Genomic DNA, 23,283 nt, shown 5'->3' with positions numbered 1-23,283 from the left:
GATCTGCAGGCAGAAACAAGAGCCATGTGGAAGAAAGATACCCAGACAGTTCCAATAGTAGTAGGAGCAACTGGTCTTATAAAAAATAATTTACAATCATATTTAGATATGTTACCAATTCATGTAACACTGTATGAATTGCAGAAGGAGTCATTGCTGGGCACATTGCGGGTGCTGCGAAGAGCACTTTTGGCTAACATCAAAGAGTGAAATAATACTAATTTCATGAACTTTAATCGTACTCTGACTTAGGAATGGGGTCCATTCCCGTCATGGTATTAGAAACCCAAAAGACTTGGAGGAAAAAAAAAAAAAGTGAAGATCGCAATACTACAGTTGTTTACTATTATCATGAGTACATCGCTTAACTGTACTGTGGTTACCCTGGAAACTTTAAGAAAAAAAATAACAATCATACCTAGGAAAAGGAAAAGTATCTCATAGAAGGCATGCTGACTAGGCCAACTAAAGAGTCTTAACATACAAGCAAGACCTTCAAAACATATACCACAGGACACAGTTAAAAAAAAAAAAGTTATCAAATATTTCCGAGGTGCAAAATTTAAACCCTCCACATCAACAAGAAAACTTTTTTTTCCCCATTTACAACAATTAAGATGAAGCAGCAGAAGGCTTCTTGCTTTTAAAGGACTTACAGGAAATATGCAAAAAATAGAGCTCTAGTGGAATCAGATTTGCAGCATGCAGGGTGAGAGATGCAGTGACTCCAGAGATGGTAGAGAATTATTTTACCTTTACATTCAAAGAAAAGATCCTCCCATGGGATCTACTCTCAGCAAGTGTATTTACTGTATTTACTGCAGTATTGTTTCCTTGAGATAGGAAGCCCATGGTGGTGCAGGCCACAAAGGAGCTATTGGAATTAGCTTAACTTCTTGTTTTGGTTTTGCAAAACTATCTGAACACTCAGAAAATTAGTTGAAATGCTTAAAGTATATTGTTTTGTCAGGTTGAGAGAACAGTGTCAGCTGGTACAATATAAGTGCATGGCAGACAATGTTTTCAGTCAATCGATTTACAGAAATGCAGTTCTTTGACTTGGGTGGCAATTCTGCAAAGATGAAATAACTCTGTGAATCACCATCTGTACACTATCTACCAACTGTTGTGGACAGAATCTGAATGACTCCATCATTTAGTTACATGTAATGTACATAAGGTTGACATCCTTTGCTTGATAGATGCTGTTGCTGGGGCTAAGTACCTTGTAAAGACCCGTGAAGCAGTCATTAAACCCAATTTTAGGACTGATAATTAAAAAAAATAATTTATTTCTTACCATAACGTTCCATCTGTGTTGTTTATCTTCTTTCATTCATCACTGATGGGTTCGGTTCCGAGCCCTCAGAACTGAGTCGGACTTTATACCAAGTTCGTGACAGCCAAAAAACTTTTGAGCCAAGTCTTTACCCAGAATGCCCTTCTCCCGGTTACCTCAGATCGAGTTTGCTAGAGAAAGAGAAGTAAAGCTGAGGCCACTTCTGCACAAATACCCTAGGACACCACTTAAATCCAAAGCATCCCCCAGGAGCCTTTGGAGGGGGAGGGAGGGTGGGAAGTGATGAATGAAAAAAAATACGATAAACAACACAGATGGAACGTTATGGTAAGACATAACTTCTTTATCTGATGTTGTTAATCTTCTTTCCATTCATCACTGATGGGACAGAATCCCATGCTACCTTGAGACACATGGGTGGCCCTTATGGAAGAACATTCCTGAGCACCACTGAGCCAAAGGCAGCTCTCCCTCTGGAGACCAAGTCCAATTTATAATGATTGATAAAGGTATGAGGCTTAGCCCAAGTAGCTGCTGCGCAGATGTCATCCATGGAAGCCCTGGAATGGAAAGCTACAGATGTTGCCATAGATCTAGTGCAGTGAGCTTTAACTTTTGGCATAGGTTCATTACTGAGGGAATAGATGAAATGTATGCAGTCCCTTAGCCATTTTGATAATGTAACCTTGGAAACAGCCTCTCCCATTCTGGGTCCAGAAAAGGAGATGAAAAGCTGTTCAGATTTACGGATAGGTTTGGTCCTGTCTAGGTAAAATCTCAATTGTCTATGTACATCTAAGGAGTGAAGGCAGTACTCTTCTCTATTGGCAAAATTCGGAAATAACACTGGCAGATCAATGATCTGGTTTATGAAGAATTCAGAAACGACTTTGGGAAGGAAGGATGGATTCGTCCGAAGTGATACTCTGTCTTTATGAAAGACCAGATAGGGCCTCTTGATACACAATGCCTCCAAGACCCTTCTGGCAGATATGATGGCTACCAAGAACAAGGATTTCCAAGACAAAAACTTTAGGTCACACTTCACAGCAGGTTCAAAAGGTTTTTAAGTCAAAGACTGAAGGACTAAAGTGAGGTTCCATGGTTCCACGGGCTGTCTGACAGGAGGCCTGATATGAGAGGTCCCCTTGAGGAAGGCCTTGCAAAGGCATAAAGAGATAAGAGGGCTGCCATCTATACCACTGTGGGAATTACAAATTGCCACTAGATGTACTCATACGGTAGAGGCAGAGGCTCCATTATCAAAAAACTTGAAGCACTGCAGTTACTGGAGCAGAATATGGGTCTAGCACGTTATCCTTGGACTAGATGGAGAACCTTTTCCATTTATCCTGATATAGTCTTCTGGTGAATGGTTTATGAGAGGCCAGAACTATGTCTCAAACAGGCAAGGAAGGATTACCTTGCCTGGTGACTAATGGAAGTGGAGAAACCAAGCTGTCAGCTTGAGACTGGACAGATTTGGGTGATTCAACCCTTGGGGGTGAGTAATCAGATCTGGCAGAGGGTCCAGAATCCATGGTGGGCATAATAGGTGAGGCCGAAGGAAGGAGAACCAAACTTGTTGAGGCCAGAATGGAGCTATGAGGATTACCTTGCATCTCAACTAAAGACCTTTTCTTAGAAATTGTGGAATCAGGGGGATGGCAGGATAAGCGTAAAGAAGTCCCGTGGGCCAATTGTGGATTAGAGCATCCCTCGGTGACTCCCTCTCTGGGGGAAGTAGGGCAAAATAGCTGCTGCACTTGTTCGATGGGGAGGCGAAAAGGTCACAGCAAGGCTGGCCCCAGTGGCTGAAGATTTCTGTTGCCACCTCAGGGTTGACAGACCACTTGTGAGGCATGAGGATGCATCTGCTCAGTTTGCCCACAATCACATTGGAGCTCCCCTGGATATGTGTTGCTATCAAAAAGGGGTTGGAAGCTATCGCCCACTGCCAAATTCCCATGGCTTCTCGACATAGGGGGTAGGACTTGGTTCCTCCTTGCTTGATGATATACCAGACCACTGACATATCGTCTGACTGAATCACAAGTGTCCCGGAAGGGAGAGCCGAATAAAAGGCCTGCAATGCTAACAGCACAGTTCTCAGTTCCAGAATATTGATATGCATGTGGGCCTCTGAGGTAGACCATGTGCCTTGGACATTCTTTCCCTGGAAATGGCCGTCCCCCACTTGATCAGGGAAGCATCCGTGGTCACAATGGCTCTGGGTTGAGAGGACTGAAATGGGCGACTTCAAAGTTCTATGTCTGGCCTTATCCATCAAAGGAGGTCCTGTTTGCAGGAGTTGGTTATTCAAATCTGGTAATAGAGGGGGTGATAGTTTGGGAAACATTGACAAAGAAGGAGCCATTGCAGGATCAGCATATGTAGCTTTGCTAGAGGCACTATTGGGATTGAAGCTGGCATAGAACCTAGGGCCTGAAGAATTTTCCTTGCTGAGACTTTTGTTTGAGAGAGTATCACTCAGAGCTGAAGCCTCAATTGGTGGAGTCTGTGAATTGGGAGTGATACTAGACAGGACTGAGTATTGAACACTGATCCTATGAACTCTATTTGTTGTGTAGGAGTAAGGTTCGACTTCTCCCAACGTATTGTTATTCCCAACAATTTTGCCAGAGAGAGAGAGAGTATAATGCAGTGCTGTTACCAGAAGATGCTTTGTGGGGGTGGTGAGGAGCCAGTCATCCAGATATGGAAACACCCGGAATCCTTGTAGTCTCAAGTGAGCTGTTACCACTGCCATGCATTTCGTGAACACTCTGGGGGCTGTAGAGAGACCGAATGGCAGGGCACGAAATTGATAATGACTGGCCCCTAGTCGGAAGCGAAGCAGACTCCTGGAGCGTCTGTCCAACTTGATGTGGTAATATGCATCCCGGAGATCTATCAAGCACATCCAATCACCTTCTCTTAAAAAGGGAAGAATGGACTGAACCATGACCATCCAGAATTTGGTTTGGGTGACAGACTTGTTTAAGCTGCTGAGATCCAAAATGGGTCTCCAATCCCCCGTCTTTTATGGCACCAAAAAGAATCCTGAGTACAATCCGGAACTGTGCTGGTCTGGTGGGACTGGTTGGATGACTCTTTTTTGAGACAGCTTTATAATCTCTGAAGCTGCTTCTTCCCTTTGACTGGGTGGAACATCGTGAAGTTTTCTTGGAAGTTTTGGCTGACAAGAAAGGAGAATGGTGTAACCTCTGGTGATGATACTCTGCACCCAATGACCGGTGGTAATGGATTGCCAGGCAGCTTGGTGCAGAGAGAAACGACCCCCGACTACTTCCAGAGGTAAGCAATCAGGCTGCTCCTCAGGAGCGCTGGTAAGGCTGTCCAGAGGAGGAATCCCTGGTTGGTTATGAGGACCCCCTCTGCCTCTGTAGGGGTGTCTTCTGGAATTGTTACGCCCTCTGCCCCTGGGGGTATCATCACCACTTGCGGCATGGAAAGGACCCTGAGATTTTTTTGTACCACATTTTTCCACTCCTCTGATTCCTGGAGAAGGTATGTTGAGGATTGGAAAACAGTAGGCCTACTATGGCAGACAGGGTCTTTCCATCTTGCTTGCACCTGGCCAGCGTGTCCTTCACTTTGGAGCCAAAAAGGGATGAACCTTCGATGGGAGCATTCAGAAAGGAAGACTTGAAGGGGTCTGCAAGGTCACAAATGTTCATCCAGGCATGACGCCTCATGACAATGCCTGAACCCGCTGCTCTAGCCGCCCCTCATGGATGAGTTGGATATCGATTCCAGGGTTGCAAGCTGTGAGGCCACTTTGTCCCTGTCCTCATCAGACAACTGTCCTGCGAGAGTCCCAGAAAGTTCGGAGATCAAGTCCCTCTGGAGCCTCGTAAAATGTGCCAAATAATTCAGGGACCGTATAGCAAAGGTCCCTGATGCGAAAACACACTTCCCAAGTCTGTCCATCGCCCAGGACTCCCTGTTGGGTGGATGGACGGCAGGACTTTCCTCAGCCAAGTCCTTTTTCCTGGCCGCCGCCACCACCACAGCATCGACACCCCTTTGGACCAATGCGGATTCTCCTCGGGAGGGGAAAGAATTTTGCCTGATCTCCGAAGGATCACCTCAATGGAATCAGGGTTCTTCCGAGCACACTGCACGACAAGCTGGACAAGCTTGTCAACAGGCGAGGTCAACCAAGAGGTAGAAAGCCAGATGCAGAAAGCCTGCAGGAACATGGACTCCTCAGATGAACGGTTGGAGGGCATCCAGTCACCTTTCTACTTTATTGTTTCCAGGATGTCTCCAAAGGAGACATCATCAGGAGGTGACTGCGGGGACCCTTCACCATCATTGTAATCCGTGTCTTTAGTTAAGGACTCCTCAAGTGAGTTCATGTGCTTCCACTTGCATGTCCTCTTTCAAGGGGGCTCCTCAGTGGGGGTCTCTGAGGAGGACTCAGAAGAGCAGGTACCCTGAACCCCAGATTGAGGAAGGACCGGTTCCACAGGGACCGAAGACCAAAGGGGCAAACTCGGAGCAGCAGTGAGATGCACTGTAGGCGCCGAGGTGATGGGTTCCAAGAAGAATGTCGTAGCAGAAGGCTTTGGAACCGAGATGGTCAAAGGAGGAGTGTGAGATGGAGTATGTGGATAAGTCAACCCATGTCCTGCAGATGGATAGGTCTTAGAAAGTGTGGGTATCCCCCTGGCTAACAACAGCTGGTCCACAAGACACAACAGCTGGTCCACAAGACACACCACATCATGTTCTGACAGGCTTCTGGTGGATCTAGTGGAAACTCCGGACGGAGAGTCAGGACGTTCAATGAAGGGGCTATACGCTTGGCCCAGAAATGGATCTACAGAAGGGGAGTATTGGGTCTGTGGTGCAAGGTCTGCCAGCACCGAACTTTCAAGTTTTGAGACCAGGAGTAAAGGGGTCAAATCCAGTGAAGTCAGTATAACGCTCGGTGCCGAAGTGGCACTTGGAGCAGAAACGGTCAGTTTCAAAATGGTAACTAACAAAGTAGTCGAAGGTGTGCCCTGAGTTGAAGTGGCCACAGGTGCCGAAGTCGAAATAAGCATAGTAAAGTCTATAATCGGTGCCAAAGGCAGGACTGGTGCCGAAACTGGCACTGGTATCGAAGGTTTCTAGATGCTCGGAGCCGAGGAAGACGGAGCCGTAGAGGCAGATTTATGCTCTGAAGACAACTTTGGGACCTTTGATTTCACAGGCTTGCCCTGATCACCCGATGGTGAGGAGGGAACAGAGTGGGACCTCTTTTTGTCTTTCGTAGAAGGGGTTGAGATCTCCATCGTAGAAATGGCCTCTGAAAAGGGAGACTTGAGTAACCCTTTCAGAATCCGTTTATTTTTGTGCTCATTAAGAATGCGTTGGCTGAAACTCTTGACAAATGTCAGACGGAGGCTGCACCAAAAGGTAGGGCATTCCCAAACAGTATATACAGTCATCGTGAGAATCACTATTAGGTAACTTGCCATTACATGAAGCACAATGCTTAAAACCTGAAGTACCCTTCTTATCCGACATCTTGATAAAGAGACACCACAGGCCAACAGTATAATCCAATTAGTCAAACACCGTTCAAAGACGTCACAATTATAGCAATTCAGTGATATATAGAGAAGAAAGAAAACAACTTACTAAAAACCAAAGCTAATAGGTTAAACAGGAAAGACAATACCAGCTATGGTATTGAAGGAATACCACAAGCGTAAGGGAGGAAAGGCCATATCAACAATGGTGCTTGAAAGTTTACCAACAGTAACAACGGGTACAGTAGAGAAGAAAAAACAAGGTCAGACAGAAAACAACACTATTCGCTCAATAAAATATGAAGATATCAAAAATTTTCCACACAAATATCAAATAAAGTTCCACTTAGTTGAGAGCTCGGCTGAAACATGGCTTTACGGCTACATGGCAAATGAGATCTGAGGTAACAGGGAGAAGGGCATTCTGGGCAGAGACTTAGCTCGAGAGTGTTTTGGCTGGCGTGAGCTTGGTAAAAAGGACGATTCCGTTCCAAGGGCTTGGAACTGAACCCATCAGTGATGAATGGAAAGAAGATTAACAACATCAGCTCATCCATTTTCAACCACTGAATCTTAATAGCTGCTAGATGTCTGTTCAGAACAGAAGTTGTATGTGGAGAGAAAGAAACTTGAGTAAAAATCTTCAACTGGGACATAAGATACAGCCTTTACAAAATCAACACGCATTTAACATAAGATACAGCCTATGACAGCAGACAGCCTAAATTCAAACAATGGAATGAGGAAAAGGTGTTGAAATGAATCTATTTTATATCCTGTTTTTGAAGATCTCTTTCACCCACCTTTCTAAGAGCACTGTGCCCCCTCAGTGTCTGAAATTACGTTATTCTGGACCCTACTGACATTGTTTGATGAATGGCAAAAGAAGACAGGTGAGAGATTACTAGTGGATGCTAGTGTGGAGTCTTGCTTTACCCGAACAGGGGTATTTAACAAGACATTTGGAGAAAGTACGTGGGCCCAAAACAGACAAAATGGTGTTTGGAGAGTACAAAAATCTAAACTGCTTTTTTGCCTTAGAATTTTTCACACGTCTATCATATAGTCTAGGTTGTGAGACTGTCCCTTAAAGAAGACACTGGAAATACAGCTGTCTTTCTGAAAAGCAAGAACTTCCTATCCTTATCAGTAAATGCAGATGAAGAAGCTGAAGTCATCACAAGTAAATGTTTATACTCTCCTTGGCCTTGGCTTTGTTTCCCAACTCACAAGTGAATAAACTGCCTCCAGGCCAAGTAAGGCACAGTGGGAAGAGAAAATTCTTAATTTTGCTTAGACTTTTCTATTAACAAATCTTCCTATGTTTGCTTTCTTACAGATCAACATTTTCTCATTTTCCTGTGTATCAGTACATATTCATCTGTACACATTTATATATGTACAGACATAAGTCTGTTTCTACACATAGCCATGTCTGTCTCTAATACACATATTTTATACACATATAATCTGAATACACGGAACACAAAGTACGTGACTGTGGGTATAGAGGCAGAAAGGACAAGATCCAGCTTACATCATAAACTGCCATCTGTGTTGTTATAGAATTCTGGTGTCTGTTTTTTTACTCTGTTAAATTAAAAAAACAAAACAGATTCTTTTCTGACTAAACAGTGGGGCAAGTTTAATTTGTGCTCCATCAGCTGATGATTGAGTGCTAACCTTATTAAAAGATATGGCGGCAAACACCTACCCCCCCCCCCCCAGCCCTGCCATGCCTGGCAAACCTTAGTCTAATAAACCTGCTTTAAAAATAAAGCAAAAGGGCATTCAGTAAAAGAAAGGTCACATAATCTCCCCCTGACATGGGTTTGCTTTCTCAGTCAGTCTTGTCCAGCCTATAAAGTATAAAGCAGGTAGAAAACAAACTTACTTTCAGTTGTGGGGCACAAAGCATGGGGAAATGTGATACAGACAAGGCAGTCTGCCAAATAAAAAAAAATCTGCTTGCTAAAACAAAAAGCTTATAGAGCAATCTCCATGCATTGACAGTGAGATTGAGTGACAAAACACACTTGTCTTCCATGATTTTAACAGCAGCTGTGGAAAGGATCAGCAAGTGAAGACAGACTCACTAATGTCTCAGTGTCTCCGACAGCATCCTTGAAAAGCTTGTTTAAAATGGAGCACTACACCCACTGACCTTCTAAGTCCAGTCTCAGAAACACAGGTAGGCACAGGAGACTTTGGATGTGACAGTAAAAAAACAGACTAGTAGCATAGCTGGAAAGGTTAACGGGTGATTTAAAATGAAAACTGACCTAAAATCTGGTTTCTTCAAATTTAATACTCTCAGTTATACTTTTTAGGGTGAAAATTTGATACAGTACTTAGATGGGGTCAGGATGTCACTTCAATAATCTTAAAATACTTAATTTAGTGATAAAGTGTAGCTACTGCACCAGTCAGTATTAATATATTCATTTAATTATCTTAAGTAGTAATTGATTGCAGCTGTTATCCAAGATGGAACAGTGATCCTGATGGACAGTTTTCAGGTTTACACCAAGGAACTGAAAAAAAGTAACTATTATGAGCTATTTACAGCAAACTGAAGATAATAAATAATTTTCACTATCATATTTGTGACAGACACTAGTAGCACAATGACAATGTACTACAAATTCTCATACAAAAACTCTGTTTGACCATGTTACGTAATCAGACAGGGCAATAATTAGTAGGAGAAGGGGGCCAATAAATACTGTTAATACTGCATTTCAACGGTAAATGAGACTTCTACAACATCTAACATATTGCCAAACTGGAGGAATTATTTTAAAAATGAAGGAAACCTCTAGTTTTACAAACTTCTTGCACAGATAAGCTAAATTTGGGTTTTAAATTGGCAGCTATGGAAACCCTAACATAGTAAAGATTTTTTTTAAGAGCAACCAGTAAAATGTTATAAATGAAACTATAAAAGAAGCTGTCAGCATCCACAATATCCAAAGGTCTTGCACTATTCAATAGAACCAGAAATCTACATAAGTGGTATGGAGAGCCTTATGAAATCATGCATTTGGAAGAAAAATTAGCAGAGTACTTATTCAGGCCTCTATGAAATTCTTACCTCATAACTTTCCCCAGTGAAGTCATTTCCACAAAACTCACACTTGACCCTTCGCTTAGGACAATCGTGCTGAAGGTGCTCTGGAAGGTCTCTCCGGATCAACTTGATTGAGCACCGATTAGGACAAGAGATGACATTGAAAGCACATGCTGAAAGGTGGCTCTGATAAGAAAAGAAAGACAGTTAGATATATTTCCATTTTTTACCCCCCCTATAGCAGTAAAACGGAAGCACACACTTGCAGTTACACTAAACACCAACATCAGTGCAAAACATGGCATCTGTTATCCTGCTTACACACCTCAATAGTTTAATCAACATATTTGTAATCAAGGTTCTCACAAAGGGATTGGCAAATGCAATATGCCATCTGAGATTTATTACAAATGCCAACTTCAGGGTCATGAATTCAACTTTCAGGATGAATTCCTCATGCAGGAAGATAGCTGGCAGACTACACAACTAGGTATTTAGATCATGCTACCACTGTAAGCATTTGTCTGTGCCTTTTGTTCAATAGCCCTACCTCTACACCCTCTAATAATACAAAAATAAAAATAAATGATAACCTGATGAAACCAGGTTTAAATTCAGTGAGCAAATGAAGAAGTACAAATACAACTATTTTTGCTACAATAAATATCAGCTAAAAATGTGTCAGCCAGAATACATAAGATGGATGCTTATATTTATAAACAGGCTTTACAATGCGATGTAAACTATGAATACTGGGAATCTTACCTCGAGCTGCCTAATGCAGCCTGTCCAGCGACAGCCCTCTTCACTGTGGATACATCGAATAACAAAACTAAGGATCTGAGTCTCCAGTTCTGGGTCAGGATAAATCTAAGAAATTTAAAAACATACGTATTTAAATCATGACCATATCTACTCAAGGACTTCCAAATGTCAGGTTTTTACTAATTCATGTTTCTCACTCTACTTTCCACAAAGAAAAGCCTTGGTAGCTTAATATTACAATTCTACTAGACATATTCAAATTTGCAACATACAACACATTTTCCAAGTGCATTACTCTTAGAAGCCCAGTTTTAAGGACTGGGCACTACCATGTAATGTTAATGTCAGCATAAAACTCTTGCTGAGTATTATCTACACCTAGGATGTTCTTTGCTCATTCATGGGAATAAGCCCCCTCTGTCTAACAATAATTATTATTGTATAGTCCATCACACATAAAGGGGAGCACTGTAGCAAAGGCCCTACAAGGAACTACATCCATCAGTCATTTAATTCCAACATATTTGTATGGTATTTGCAGTTTCTGCAGCCATGTGAATCAATACATCTTCCCTCACTAAAGTGCCAACCTCTGGCATTGTACTTTACAATTTGTGCAGTAATTTGTCCTGCCTGTAATGCGTACACATTATATATGTACAGGGACGCATATTATATGTAGATTTATGTCTATATGTCGAAAAGTTAAAATATTGAACCACAAGTGATTTTCCACTATACAGTGGAAAAAGGGCAAATTCCACAATCCCCAGTGTACCATGGTTTCGCAAAGAAAAAAAGGCAGGTATGAACAACAAGCTGATTTTTAATCAGCTCTACTGACTTTTTTCATAGTTAACAAAATAACCTTTCAATCATTTGTAAGCAAACCATGTGTGTGTGTGTGTGTGTGTGTGTGTACATCTATATATATATATATATATATATATATATATATATATATATATATATATATATATATATATATACATATACACACACACACACACACACACACACACACACACACACACACACACACACACACACACACACACACGCATACACTTCAGGGTTGAAAATTCCACTATAGTGTTCTAAATATACATTTACCAACAGAATTTCCTGACAGAATGGAATATTAGAAAACTTGCATTACAGTTTCAGAAATCAACAGCTATATTTAAGTTAACCATCAGTGCATGTCTTTATGTTATGCCGTGGTAAGTCTGTAGAGATGTACTGTAACTCACCAAGATGTATACTCTGCTAATCCAGTTCCCAGGCGGCAAAGTAAGCTAACAGCTTCATTGTTCTCAGCAGGTTGGGGAACTCTGCCCCTCATTTTCCATTAACATTAACTTATTAAACTTGCAGTCCTTGATCACTATCTCCAAGCACAGGTATAGTTCACAAGATGTCTCTTCCCAAGCCCCAGTCCACTTGCCTTGCTGCTATCTCTTTGGTATGAGGTTGCTGACTTGAGCCTCCCATACAGCTGACAAAACAATGGCTTTTTGGTGTTATCATATGCAGGCAGGGATACAGCAGATGGTATAATTCAAAAAAGGTAGCAGGTAGCTTTTCCTTCTTATGAAACGGAGGCCAAATGTGGAATAACACCATCTGCCATCTTCTAATACATCTGAAGTACTGCTGCATAAAGGTTATTTCTAGCTCCTGGCTTCTAAAAGGGTAACCACCTCTTTTCACCCACAACCCACAGTACATGCAGTCTTGACCTTTAATGGAAGAACAGCTGTGCTGAAAACTCAACCCCCCCCCCCCCCCATCCAGCCGGCCAGGTGATAATGCAATGCAGTGTTAAAGGCAAAAAAAATGCTTTAAGCATAAACATGTAATAAAGTCTTCAGAATATAATATAGAAGGATATTAAAATGGGGCAGATGTCAGTTTATACAAGTATAGGGGCACTTCAGCAGGCATCTCTGCATAATCTTATCTGCCTCTTGCCAGAAGGGTGAGTGCCAATCTCTGCTGCATTAATGCCATACAGAAATCGCAAACATCAGTTCAGATAAACATACACACACAGACAAAAAGACACACACACACACACACACACACACACACACACACACACACACACACACACACACACACACACATCCTGTCAAAGTGCAGTGAACAGTGGGCTCCAAACTCTGCTACAATAATGTCATGCAGAATTCACAAACAACAGATCAGATAAACACACACACACACACACACACACACACACACACACACACACACACACACACACACACACACACACACACACACACACACACACACCATGTCAAAGTGCAGTGAACAGTGGGCTCCAACTCTGCTACAGTAATGTCATGCAGAATTCACAAACAACAGATCAGATAAACATACACACACACCGCACACATACACACACACACACACCCCCTGTCGAAGTACATTGAAGAGTGGGCTCCAAACTCTGCTACAGTAATGTCATGCAGAATTCACAAACAGATCAGATAAACACACACACACACACACACACACACACACACACACACACACACACACACACACACACACACACACCCTGTCAAAGTACAGTGAAGAGTGGGCTCCAAACTCTGCTACAGTAATGTCATGCAGAATTCACAAACAACAGATCAGATAAACACGCGTGCGCACACACACACACACACACACACACACACACACACACACACACACACACCATGTCAAAGTACAGTTAAGAGTGGGCTCCAAACTCTGCGACAGCAATGTCATGCAGAATTCACAAACAATAGATCAGATAAACATACACACACACACACACACACGCACACACACACACACACACACACACACACACACACACACACACACACACACACACACACACACAGTCAAAATACAGTGAAGAGTGGGCTCTAAACTCTGCTAAAGTAATGTCATGCAGAATTCACAAACAACAGATCAGATAAACATACACACACACACACCACACAAACACAAACACACACACACACACACACACACACACCCTGTCAAAGTACAGTGAAGAGTGGGCTCCAAACTCTGCTACAGTAATGTCATGCAGAATTCACAAACAACAGATCAGATAAACACGCGCGCGCGTGCACACACACACACACACACACACACACACACACACACACACACACACACACACACACACACACACACACAGTCAAAGTACAGTAAAGAGTGGGCTCCAAACTTGTTGTTGTTCTTCTTTTATGACCATACCACACATTACTGCCCCCCCCCACACACACACACACACACTTAGTCCACCTCCTTTCACCTTCATGTTATGCTCCCTCATTCATGCCAGAGGACTCTGTTCAGTATCCCATCTGCTAATGGCGAAAAAGCCTAACTGCTTTAGGCCTAGCCGATGCAGCTCATATACCTAACTATCAGAAAACCAGAAAGCAGGCACACCCTCTGACCTCTCCCAGTATCACTGCAGTTAAACCAGTCTCATACACATCAAATAATACACTTGCTTACTTATGCTGCCAGATCTATTTTAATCCAAGCAACCATCTGTTTCACAAGTCTGTCTCTTTCCAGCCCTATCTGTCTTTCCCCCTCCTCTCTTTTTCATATACTCTTTATCCTCCTGGCACTTTAGCCACTGAGGGTTTAACAACATACATCTGACAGGATAGCTCCCAGTATGTGGCAGTCTGAACCCCCCACCATTACCACATGAAAAAGCCTGTCTCAGCAGGAAGATCCCACAAGTGACGCAAATAGAGCTCTGCTCACAGCTTCCATATACATGTACTCATCAATAAAGAATAAAGGCAAGATTCCACAAACCAAAACAAAATTGTGCTCCCCCCTTAAATTACTGCAACTAATGTGATACTAGATCAGAGAATACATACTTGTCCACTGTGCTGACAGCTACTTCCTTCAAAAAGGATCTCTGACTGACTGCAAAGAAATCAGCTGCAGCAGCAGAGTTCAGAAACAGTCTATGTCCCTTAACAACTTTAACATTCAGTCTCTTTCTCCACAGCGAATGGTTTAAGGGTTACAGATGTTGTCAACCAGCACAATGTAATTTACTGCTTGTCACTTCTATTTGCAAATCATGTGACCATGTGCCTGCCATACTTACCCCACACTGTAAAACAGATCAAGAAATAAACTGCAGATACAGATGCCTGCCTCCCACCAAAAAAAAAAAAAATCAATAAAATAAAAATAAAAATAAAAAAGTGCTCAAACAAAGACAGAAACAGACTGTCATTTGGCTCAAACCTTTTCCTAAACTGAAAAGGTAAAACTCAGGCATATAAAGGCACCTTTTATCGTGCCATACAAGAAATTGCTTGCTTAGTTTTGCATTACAGGTATAATAAGTAAGGTTCATTTTCAGATATGACCCATTAAATAGAAAATTCAAAATATTAAAAATGCATAGTATTACTGTTCGGCTGCACAGCACACATTAAAAGCTGTATGTGTAGTGAGGAGTGTAAGGCAAGTTTGGCCGGATAATCAAGACTGATGTAATGCTGGATTGACATATCACTAGTTAAAATCCTGCATCAGGCTCAAGTCCCATGCCTGTTCTTTAAGAAACATTTTTTCCAGGTGCACACTCCCCAAAAGTGTTCCATCTCTAGCTGTCCTTGTTTAGGAAGATAAATGCTTAGCCAAACCCTGCGATCCATTGCCTCAGCAGGCTTTTTCTTTATATATCCATACCAGCATGTTTTACTAATAAATACACAATGTGGGCAAGTTCTGTTGGCATGAATGTCTCGTTGCTTTCATTCTTGCTTCCCCCATGCCTGTAGGCCGCCAGAGTATCTCCTCACTTTCAATTAGTCTAAAGCTTCATTACAAAGCAGTAGTTTTAGTGCATTCTGCTTCACCATGGTGTTCTGCAGTTCCCTTGTCAAGGAAATACTATGTCAGCGTTGATGGGACTAAAAGACTGTACCGGATGCAGTGATATATTATGGTGGCAGTCACTGGAGACAGCTAAGCACAGGCTGCAACAATTTTCAGATCTCTCACTGACTGCAAAGAAATCATGTAATGATGGTGGCGAGGGTCATCTATGCAATAATATAATCATGTGCATAGTCCCCGAACACAGGTATGTCTACCAGCAGCTTTACTATCTTAGGCTGATTCACACATCTGAAGCCTTCTGCAAGCCTTGAGATTATTATGTGAAGATGCCCTACTCCGCCCAAGGACAGCAGAACAAGGTAACTGTATAGGAATCTTCCCCCTCCCATAAGGCAGGAAAGCAGTATTTACAGTGTGTGAGACAGCAGGGTTATGGTGTGCAAGGCACACTGTCCTCTTCTCTACAGCTTGCATTCTGACAACCCCAAGTCAGTCAAACACTTGAGTCAGGACCCCATGCTGCACACATCTTAAGCCTTACCAGTGGAACTGATGGCTTGAAGATTAGCCCTTTGTAAGTTAGACATCTGCCAGCTAAACAACCATGAGTTATCCTTCAGTTTCATCTCTTCAAGAATACAGTTAAAGAGTGGCAAGATTCAGTTTTTGAATGGACAGCTACATTTTCAGCAAGTACAGCTAAAAGATACCATTCTGGTTTATGCAGTACATCTGCATGCCCTTTATGTACAGATGCCACAAAGTACGCTAAAAATGAAGCAGACTATTACATGAGGAGTTACTAGGAAACGGCACTACTGAGCAGAAGTAAAATATAGTTATTTCTCTGCTAAAAATAGTCATATCAACAAAAAGAAACAAACAAATTAAAGGTTTTCTAGGTATTCGCTGAGTTTCTTAGAACATTTAATTAAAGCAGGTAGGTACTTGTCTTTTGAATGGCTTTTAAGAAAGGTACATTCTTCTTCTTCTTTTGGCTTTTCCCGGTTAGGGGTCGCCACAGCGGATCACCTGTCTGCTCATGATTGGCAGTGGAGTTTTTATGGTGTCGAGTTGCCAGCCCGGCGACCAACCTTCCACAGAAGGCACACACACGCACACACTCACACCTAGGGCCAATTTGGAGTATCCAATCCACCTACAGCATGTCTTTGGGATGTGGGGTGGAAACCGGAGCACCCGGAGGAAACCCACGTGGCCACAGGGAGGACATGCAGACTCCGCACAGAAGGCACCCCAGCCAAGGATCGAACCAGAGAACCTCTTGCTGTGAGGCGACAATGATAACCGCTGCACCACTGTGGCCACCTAAGAAAGGTACATTACTACTTGAAATTAGTGACTATGACCATCCCCCACCATCATAGTATGCCTCAGTTAACAGTAGCTTTTAACCACAGGAGAAATATTCTGCACTCCTAGTTATTAACATCCTAACAGAACATACACATCTTTTATTTGCACAGGAAAATCCTTCTTAATAATGTGGCAGCTAAGATCAAGTGAAGCACAGGAAAGCTGCTAAAAGATCCCAGTGTCACAAAGTATATTCACAGACTACGATGGAAGGATTTGCTTGTAGCTCACCTAATTTGCCAGGCTTGTCAGCATACTATAATAAAGGTGAAATAATTTTTGTATAACTCCTCAGTTCCTGTTTCATTTAATGTTTAACTAATTAAAGAAGTTAGTACAAATCAACCGCTGTGCACTAGAAAAAGAGAAACAACGGAAGACCAGTGCAGCAATCTTTAGTTCCACTGATGGAAATAAAAAAACAGTTTGCCTGCTGCTTTTTTTTGGCAACATTGCAGCTGTAAAGGCTTACTGTTTACAAAGCCTGGCATATAGTTATCATTTTAGTTCATTATCACCCCTCTTCCTGGATCATTAACTCAAAAAGAAGTCGGCACATACTCCAAACACCCTCAATACAATGTGAAATAAGGACTGCATTGAAAAGTCTGTGTTTTGCTCAGTCTGGAAGATGCTTTGTTGACGTTAAAGTGGGTTCTTTATGGAAACCACAAGGCAGCATCAGTCAAGGCAAGCCATAGCAAGGACTTGGGGCAAACGGATTCAGAGTGCTGAATGAAACAGAAATAAAGCAACTATTATGACAGGGCAGCTTCACAGAGGGGGAGGGAGCTCCCTCTTGATAGTCCCTTAGGAATGCAAGACAGAGAGAGACAGAAACAAGAATGGAAAGCAAACGGTAAGAGAAAATTCCTCTGTATAGTGAGTGCCGAGCTGGCACTTTTGTGTTAACTTTCCTGGGCTTCTCACACTGAGGTTTTATGAAACTAGTCAAAAGGTGATATGTTCTACAACTTGAATCTAATGAGAATGTACTCATCCTCTGACGATCGAAATTTAAACATCTTTAAACAAGTAATGACTTTTTTCATCTGTATGCTATTGCACCTCTTTTCGTCCTCCAGTCTGCCTTGCTTTACTTCCTTAACTGTTACCTATTTCTGAGTTCTGTTATTGTACCTTTTAGATTCTACACTCTCATTCCTTCTGATCCATTTTTACTTCACATAATATACTATTTATGTCTCTCTAACACTGTTCCTGGGACTTCTTTTTTTGGATCTTTTCACCTTCTGTTAGGTTTCCTAGGTCCTTTTTTGAACCAACATCTCTTTACTTTTTGTTTCACTGATCTCTTGTTTGTCTCCCATCACCTCAGTAGTTCAGCATGCTACGGTCTATCCTTCCAGGCAGAGAGAGATGACAGCCAGTAAGCCTCTACCTCTACAGATGGGATTGATATCTCTACAAGCAGATGATGGGGTAGTAAAGTACTGTTTAGATACTTCATATGAGATAATCCCATAAGATAAAACATCCATTTTCATTTCTGTGTGAAAATGGTTTACGAGTTAGACCTCTGTTGTCTACTAAGCACAGCTCAGAACTGTGCATCAATGCCCATGGTTTGAATCCATCTGTCACATGTAAGCTGACTACTATGTGTGAAACTTAATCACTACAAGCACTTGAACTTAACCAAAATCTGTTATTAATCTCCAAACTGCACTGGAGCTGCAGGCTGTGTTACTGGAAAATGCATTTGTGATGCGCATACAGACACAAACACACACAAAGATATATAAAAAAAAAAAAACATAAAACTTCCACTAATCAAGCTTTTGTATTCCTACTGCTCTTTGTGTTCTATAATACCTGTGTGTGTGTGTGTGTGTGTGTGTGGGGGGGGGGGGGCTATAAATAACATTTATTTTTAGAAACAACAATTACATAACATGTATAGAATATCCTGTGAAAATTCCTGTCATTTACTGACTACCTAAAGAGACATAATACACTACAGCTGGAAACTTTAAGACTAAAGGGTGATGTGAGGAAGCATTACTTAAAGAAATTGTGATGAGATACAACCTCCAAAAGAATATTTACAGGAAACAAACAATGAAAAAAAGTTCCAGAAAAAGGAGAAAGAAATGTTGTCAAAGATAGATTTATTTATGTATTGGCATTTTATTACCAGGATAGTCTACTAGGCCGGTATGAGTCCTTTTTCAGTAGAGGACCGGGGAGATAAGCTCCACAATAAACAATTTCATAAAGTTGACAAAAGATTACAAAAATGTCCATGCTGTCACATAAAGAGCAAACACATATTATCTAAGGAAGAAATAACTAATTACATAAAGCATTTCATAAAAGCAAAATTTCCTCAATGTAAAGCAAATCTTAAATTGCAACAAATATCACAGGCTGACATTACAGCAGGGATATAAAAATGTGGTGGAAGGGCTAAGATTATATGAACTACTGCCAAAGGACAGCCATTGTTATGACAAGGTCTTATTATGACATAATAAAACGCTGGGATGAAACTGAAGAATAAAAAGGTGGAGAGAGAGAGGTTGTTAAAATTTAAGGGCTAGGGACTTAATACATGGACATTTTCAGTGTGAGGAGAGATACGTGTTTATTGAGGTTTTGAAGGAAGATAAGATCTGAATAGATCTAATTGCTAATGGGAGGGCATTCCAGGCTGAAACTAAGGTATAGGAGTATAGTTCTCTGGCTGGTAGTTTGGGTTTGTGGACCTGCAATAGTTGGTGATTTTCTAATCTGAGAGATCTTGTGGGTAGATAGTGAATCAGTCATGAAAACAGATCTTCAATTATGCCTACATTATGCGGTAGCTGGGAAAGTAAGCAGAAAGGCTGGACGTTGCACTCTGTTATCATTGTCTGCGCTGTTGTGTATTAAGTCATTTCCCCCCTGCTTCTCACCTTACCCAGGCTATGCCAAGGTGTAACATAAGATTCCAAAAGCACCTTCAAAATATTCAAAATATCCACTTAACATTACCAAGCAGAGTGCTCAGAGTTGATTGGTCCACTACTTTTTAAAAGCAAATACAAGCACAAGTGTTTTGTGATGTATTTTCTACACTGATGTAGGAAGGATGTGGTGACATTATCTTGGTAAGCTTTTGTTAGAAGAAAAAACAGCAGTTAACATTTGCTAATCAGACTGCAGAGATGTCAAACAGCCATCTTTCAACTTGTGCTGCTTGTGTGAGGTGACAGACTTACTGAATTAGAGAAAAAGTCATGAAACATGCCATATATTTGTAGCTACATGCATACTCATACCCTTAAATGCTTTTCATTTACAGACACTTGTTGGATTGTCACACTCCGTGCTAATACCAATATTTTTTATATTTTTTTATTTACTTGTTTATTTTTTAGCTTATTATGTGATAGCTGTCCAAAACACTGAGAATCCATAAAATAAACAATGGATCTCTGCTGTTTACTTTCTATAAACACTGTTATGAATTAATGTTGCTGCTGGGAAACCATTTGGTAAAACTACAGTTTAATAGCCACCATGAAAAAAAAAAACAACTGTTTATAACAAACTGTCAGTAATGATGGAAAAAATGTTTGCTATAAATTGCTAGTAATTATATTTCTGTTCAGTATTAGATTTACCAGTGGAGGTACTAAAACAAAACAGATACCTTAAGACAGCACATAAAGGCACTTAAAAGTTAAGTCACTGGACGTTGTACTTAGCATGGTTGAGAATGAGTCTGAATACTTAAAGCACTTGTCAAACAGTGAGAAATGGCTGTCTAATTCACCATGAGTGAGGGGGACAACCGAGAAACAAATAAAACCAAAATATGGGACTACAGAAAAGCAATTTCTGTTCAGTGAAGGGAACTTACTGAAGCCAAAATGGAAGACTGGAGATGAACTAAAGATAAATTGAAACTTAACTAAAAGCTATGGAAAAGGGGCTGGGAAAACAGCATGCTAATGTGGTTCAAGAGGGAGCCTAGCTCTCAACCTCTTACTGCTAGACTCAGGGGCAAACCCAAAGATAATCATGGGTAAAGTTGACAGAATAATACATATTGGGTTAACATGTATTTTATGAACTAAAAGAAGTCTGCAACTAAGACAACTGTCTTTATCTGTTGACTGTAATCCTCCATCCTTCCTCAAAATAATCACCAATTTCAGAAGGGTCAAAGGACAATTCTGAGCCAAAATCAGGGACACCGCTGAAAATCAAGAACAGCTGACAAGTATGATAGGGAAGTTAAGGAGACAGTCCACACAAAGGTAGGGGCATTTCACGAGTTAAAGAAGAGAGGATTGTTGGGAGGAATATGAGAGAACTAGAAAAAAGGATAAAAATGATGTAAGAAAAGTAAAGGCAAATCTACAGTAACCTCTAGCAAAAAGAATAAAGCAAAGGAAATGATTCTCTAGATAGGTAAGGGACAAGATGGAATGTGAAGACAAAGCTGCAGAGGTTGGTCAGGTTGGGGAAGTACGAGAATGGAGATAAAGCAGAAAATCTCAATGAATTCTTAAATTTCATTTTCAGTAAAAGAGAAGGAATAAGCCAAGCTGGGTAAGGAACACAGAAGACATCTTAACAGCCAGTCACATACCAAGAGAATCTGTAGAAATGAAGTCAAATACTTAATAGAAGACAAGGTACAGACTTCTGACAACACACAGGATCCTACAGGGCTTTACAAATCCCCTGACAGGGATCCTATAGGGCCTTACAAATTCCATGACATAGTTCTTCAACCACTCAGCAGCAGTGAAATTCTGAAGGACTGGAGGGAAGTTATGTTAGGGCAAATCCACAATTGCTCAAGGTCACACAGTGGACAAATGAAGGCTTGGGGAGGTAGACAGCTAGCATCTCACAGTCTTAATCCTCCTGCCAAGTGCCAGCACAAAAGCATTTGACCTTGAGGGAACCTGAACTCTCCACCCTTTCCACTTACACTGTACAAAGCAGTTCACACACAAGCAGAGCTGTGGAAGCAGTGGCTCAGTTGAAAGAAGGCCTACTTGTCGGGACTAATACTGATAAAGCTTTGGGGTTCTGGTCCTATGACAGGTAACTATTTCCTAGGCCTATGTACCAGTAATAACATTAGCTCTCTCACAATTAATGAGCTCTGTAACTTAGTCAAAACAAAACATGAAGAAGTAAATGATGAAAGGAGGAAGTGACAAAGATCATGGAAATCAGCTGTTTCCTCTGTTTGAACACAGTACCCCCACCCTATTTGCAATAACTGGTTCACTTCAAAGCAGCAAAAAAAAAAAAAAAAAAAGAAAAAGAAAAGGCTACTTCACAGAACAAACACAGCTGTTATACAGTAAGGTCACTAAGCTGTATTTAAAAACACAACATGCAGATCAGATGTACACCTATTAATTTCTATTTTATTTATTATTTGTTCACTGGGTTAGTTCTACTTGGCTGGTGGCCTCTTCTCAGTGGAGACCCAAGCTGATAGTTATACTGAACCAAACATAAGCCATTGTACAGTATTACTTAAACCGATTCCATATGCACATGATGATAAACTTCTTACCTTTGCATAGTCAAGAGGTAGCTGATCTTCTGGACACTTAAAGACCCCTTCACTGAAAAGAAAAAAAAAAACAGAAAAAGAAATGTAAAATGGTTACCCTTTCAACACTTAACAGTTCTGACTACTAAAACACGTTTTCCTGAATTCGCAACACCTCTTATTAATACGACATTACTATGGTGGCAAAAGAAAGTTATTTGCCTGGGGGGACCTATAAGAAGAGGAGTAAAATCTTTTCCCTAAAAAGGAAAGAAAGCAGTTTTAGGATGCATGGCAAACAAGGCAGAGGCAAGCCTATGTTAAGATGTCACATGACCATGCACTACATTAACAACTGAAAGGACAAAGCAAAAGAGACACTAAATGGACACTGTGATTTCAGATTGCCAAGGTTATTATTGTCACAGTCGGCGTTCTAACCATGTGTAATGTATGCAGTGAGAAAGTAAGCCATGTCTGCAAGTCCATTTCCTTTCATCTTCCTCTCACCAAGAGTCAGTGTAACCTCTGTTCTTTAAATATGAAATAATACTGCCTCAGCTAATTAACTCTGTTGCAGGCACCTTCTGTGAGTTAGTCCATACTGATTAAACAGTCTGCCTTCAATGGTACAATTATATGGCTGCCTGGCACATTCTGTGAGGCAAGGTTTTAGCTAATTTATGACCCAAGGAAACCTATATTCCCAGAAGGAACTCACCAACTGCACCCTCTTATATTCTCTTTGATACAGATGGCTGGCTGCTTCGTAGATGTCAATAAGACCTGACACTGACTTACCCATCATTCTTTGCACCTT

At 41.3% G+C, this 23,283-nt stretch overlaps 1 protein-coding gene across 1 annotated transcript in view; it reads right to left on the bottom strand.

The window, feature by feature from the left end:
* TRAF4 (TNF receptor associated factor 4) overlaps positions 1 to 23,283 on the bottom strand; it is a 220,852-nt gene that overhangs the window by 46,569 nt on the left and 151,000 nt on the right. The window contains exons 2-4 of the mRNA XM_044054420.1: positions 22,485 to 22,536; positions 10,682 to 10,786; positions 9,941 to 10,102 (exon numbers count right to left, since the gene is read on the bottom strand). Coding sequence (XP_043910355.1) covers positions 9,941 to 10,102; positions 10,682 to 10,786; positions 22,485 to 22,536 — 319 coding nt within the window. The remainder of the gene's footprint in view (positions 1 to 9,940; positions 10,103 to 10,681; positions 10,787 to 22,484; positions 22,537 to 23,283) is intronic.

Source organism: Protopterus annectens, chromosome 13.part0, assembly GCF_019279795.1.
Source record: "Protopterus annectens isolate FY-2018-M chromosome 13.part0, PAN1.0, whole genome shotgun sequence".
Lineage (NCBI taxonomy): Eukaryota > Metazoa > Chordata > Ceratodontiformes > Protopteridae > Protopterus > Protopterus annectens.
The sequence above is the reverse complement of the archived record's forward strand: the minus strand, read 5'-3'. Positions and strand labels throughout refer to the sequence as shown.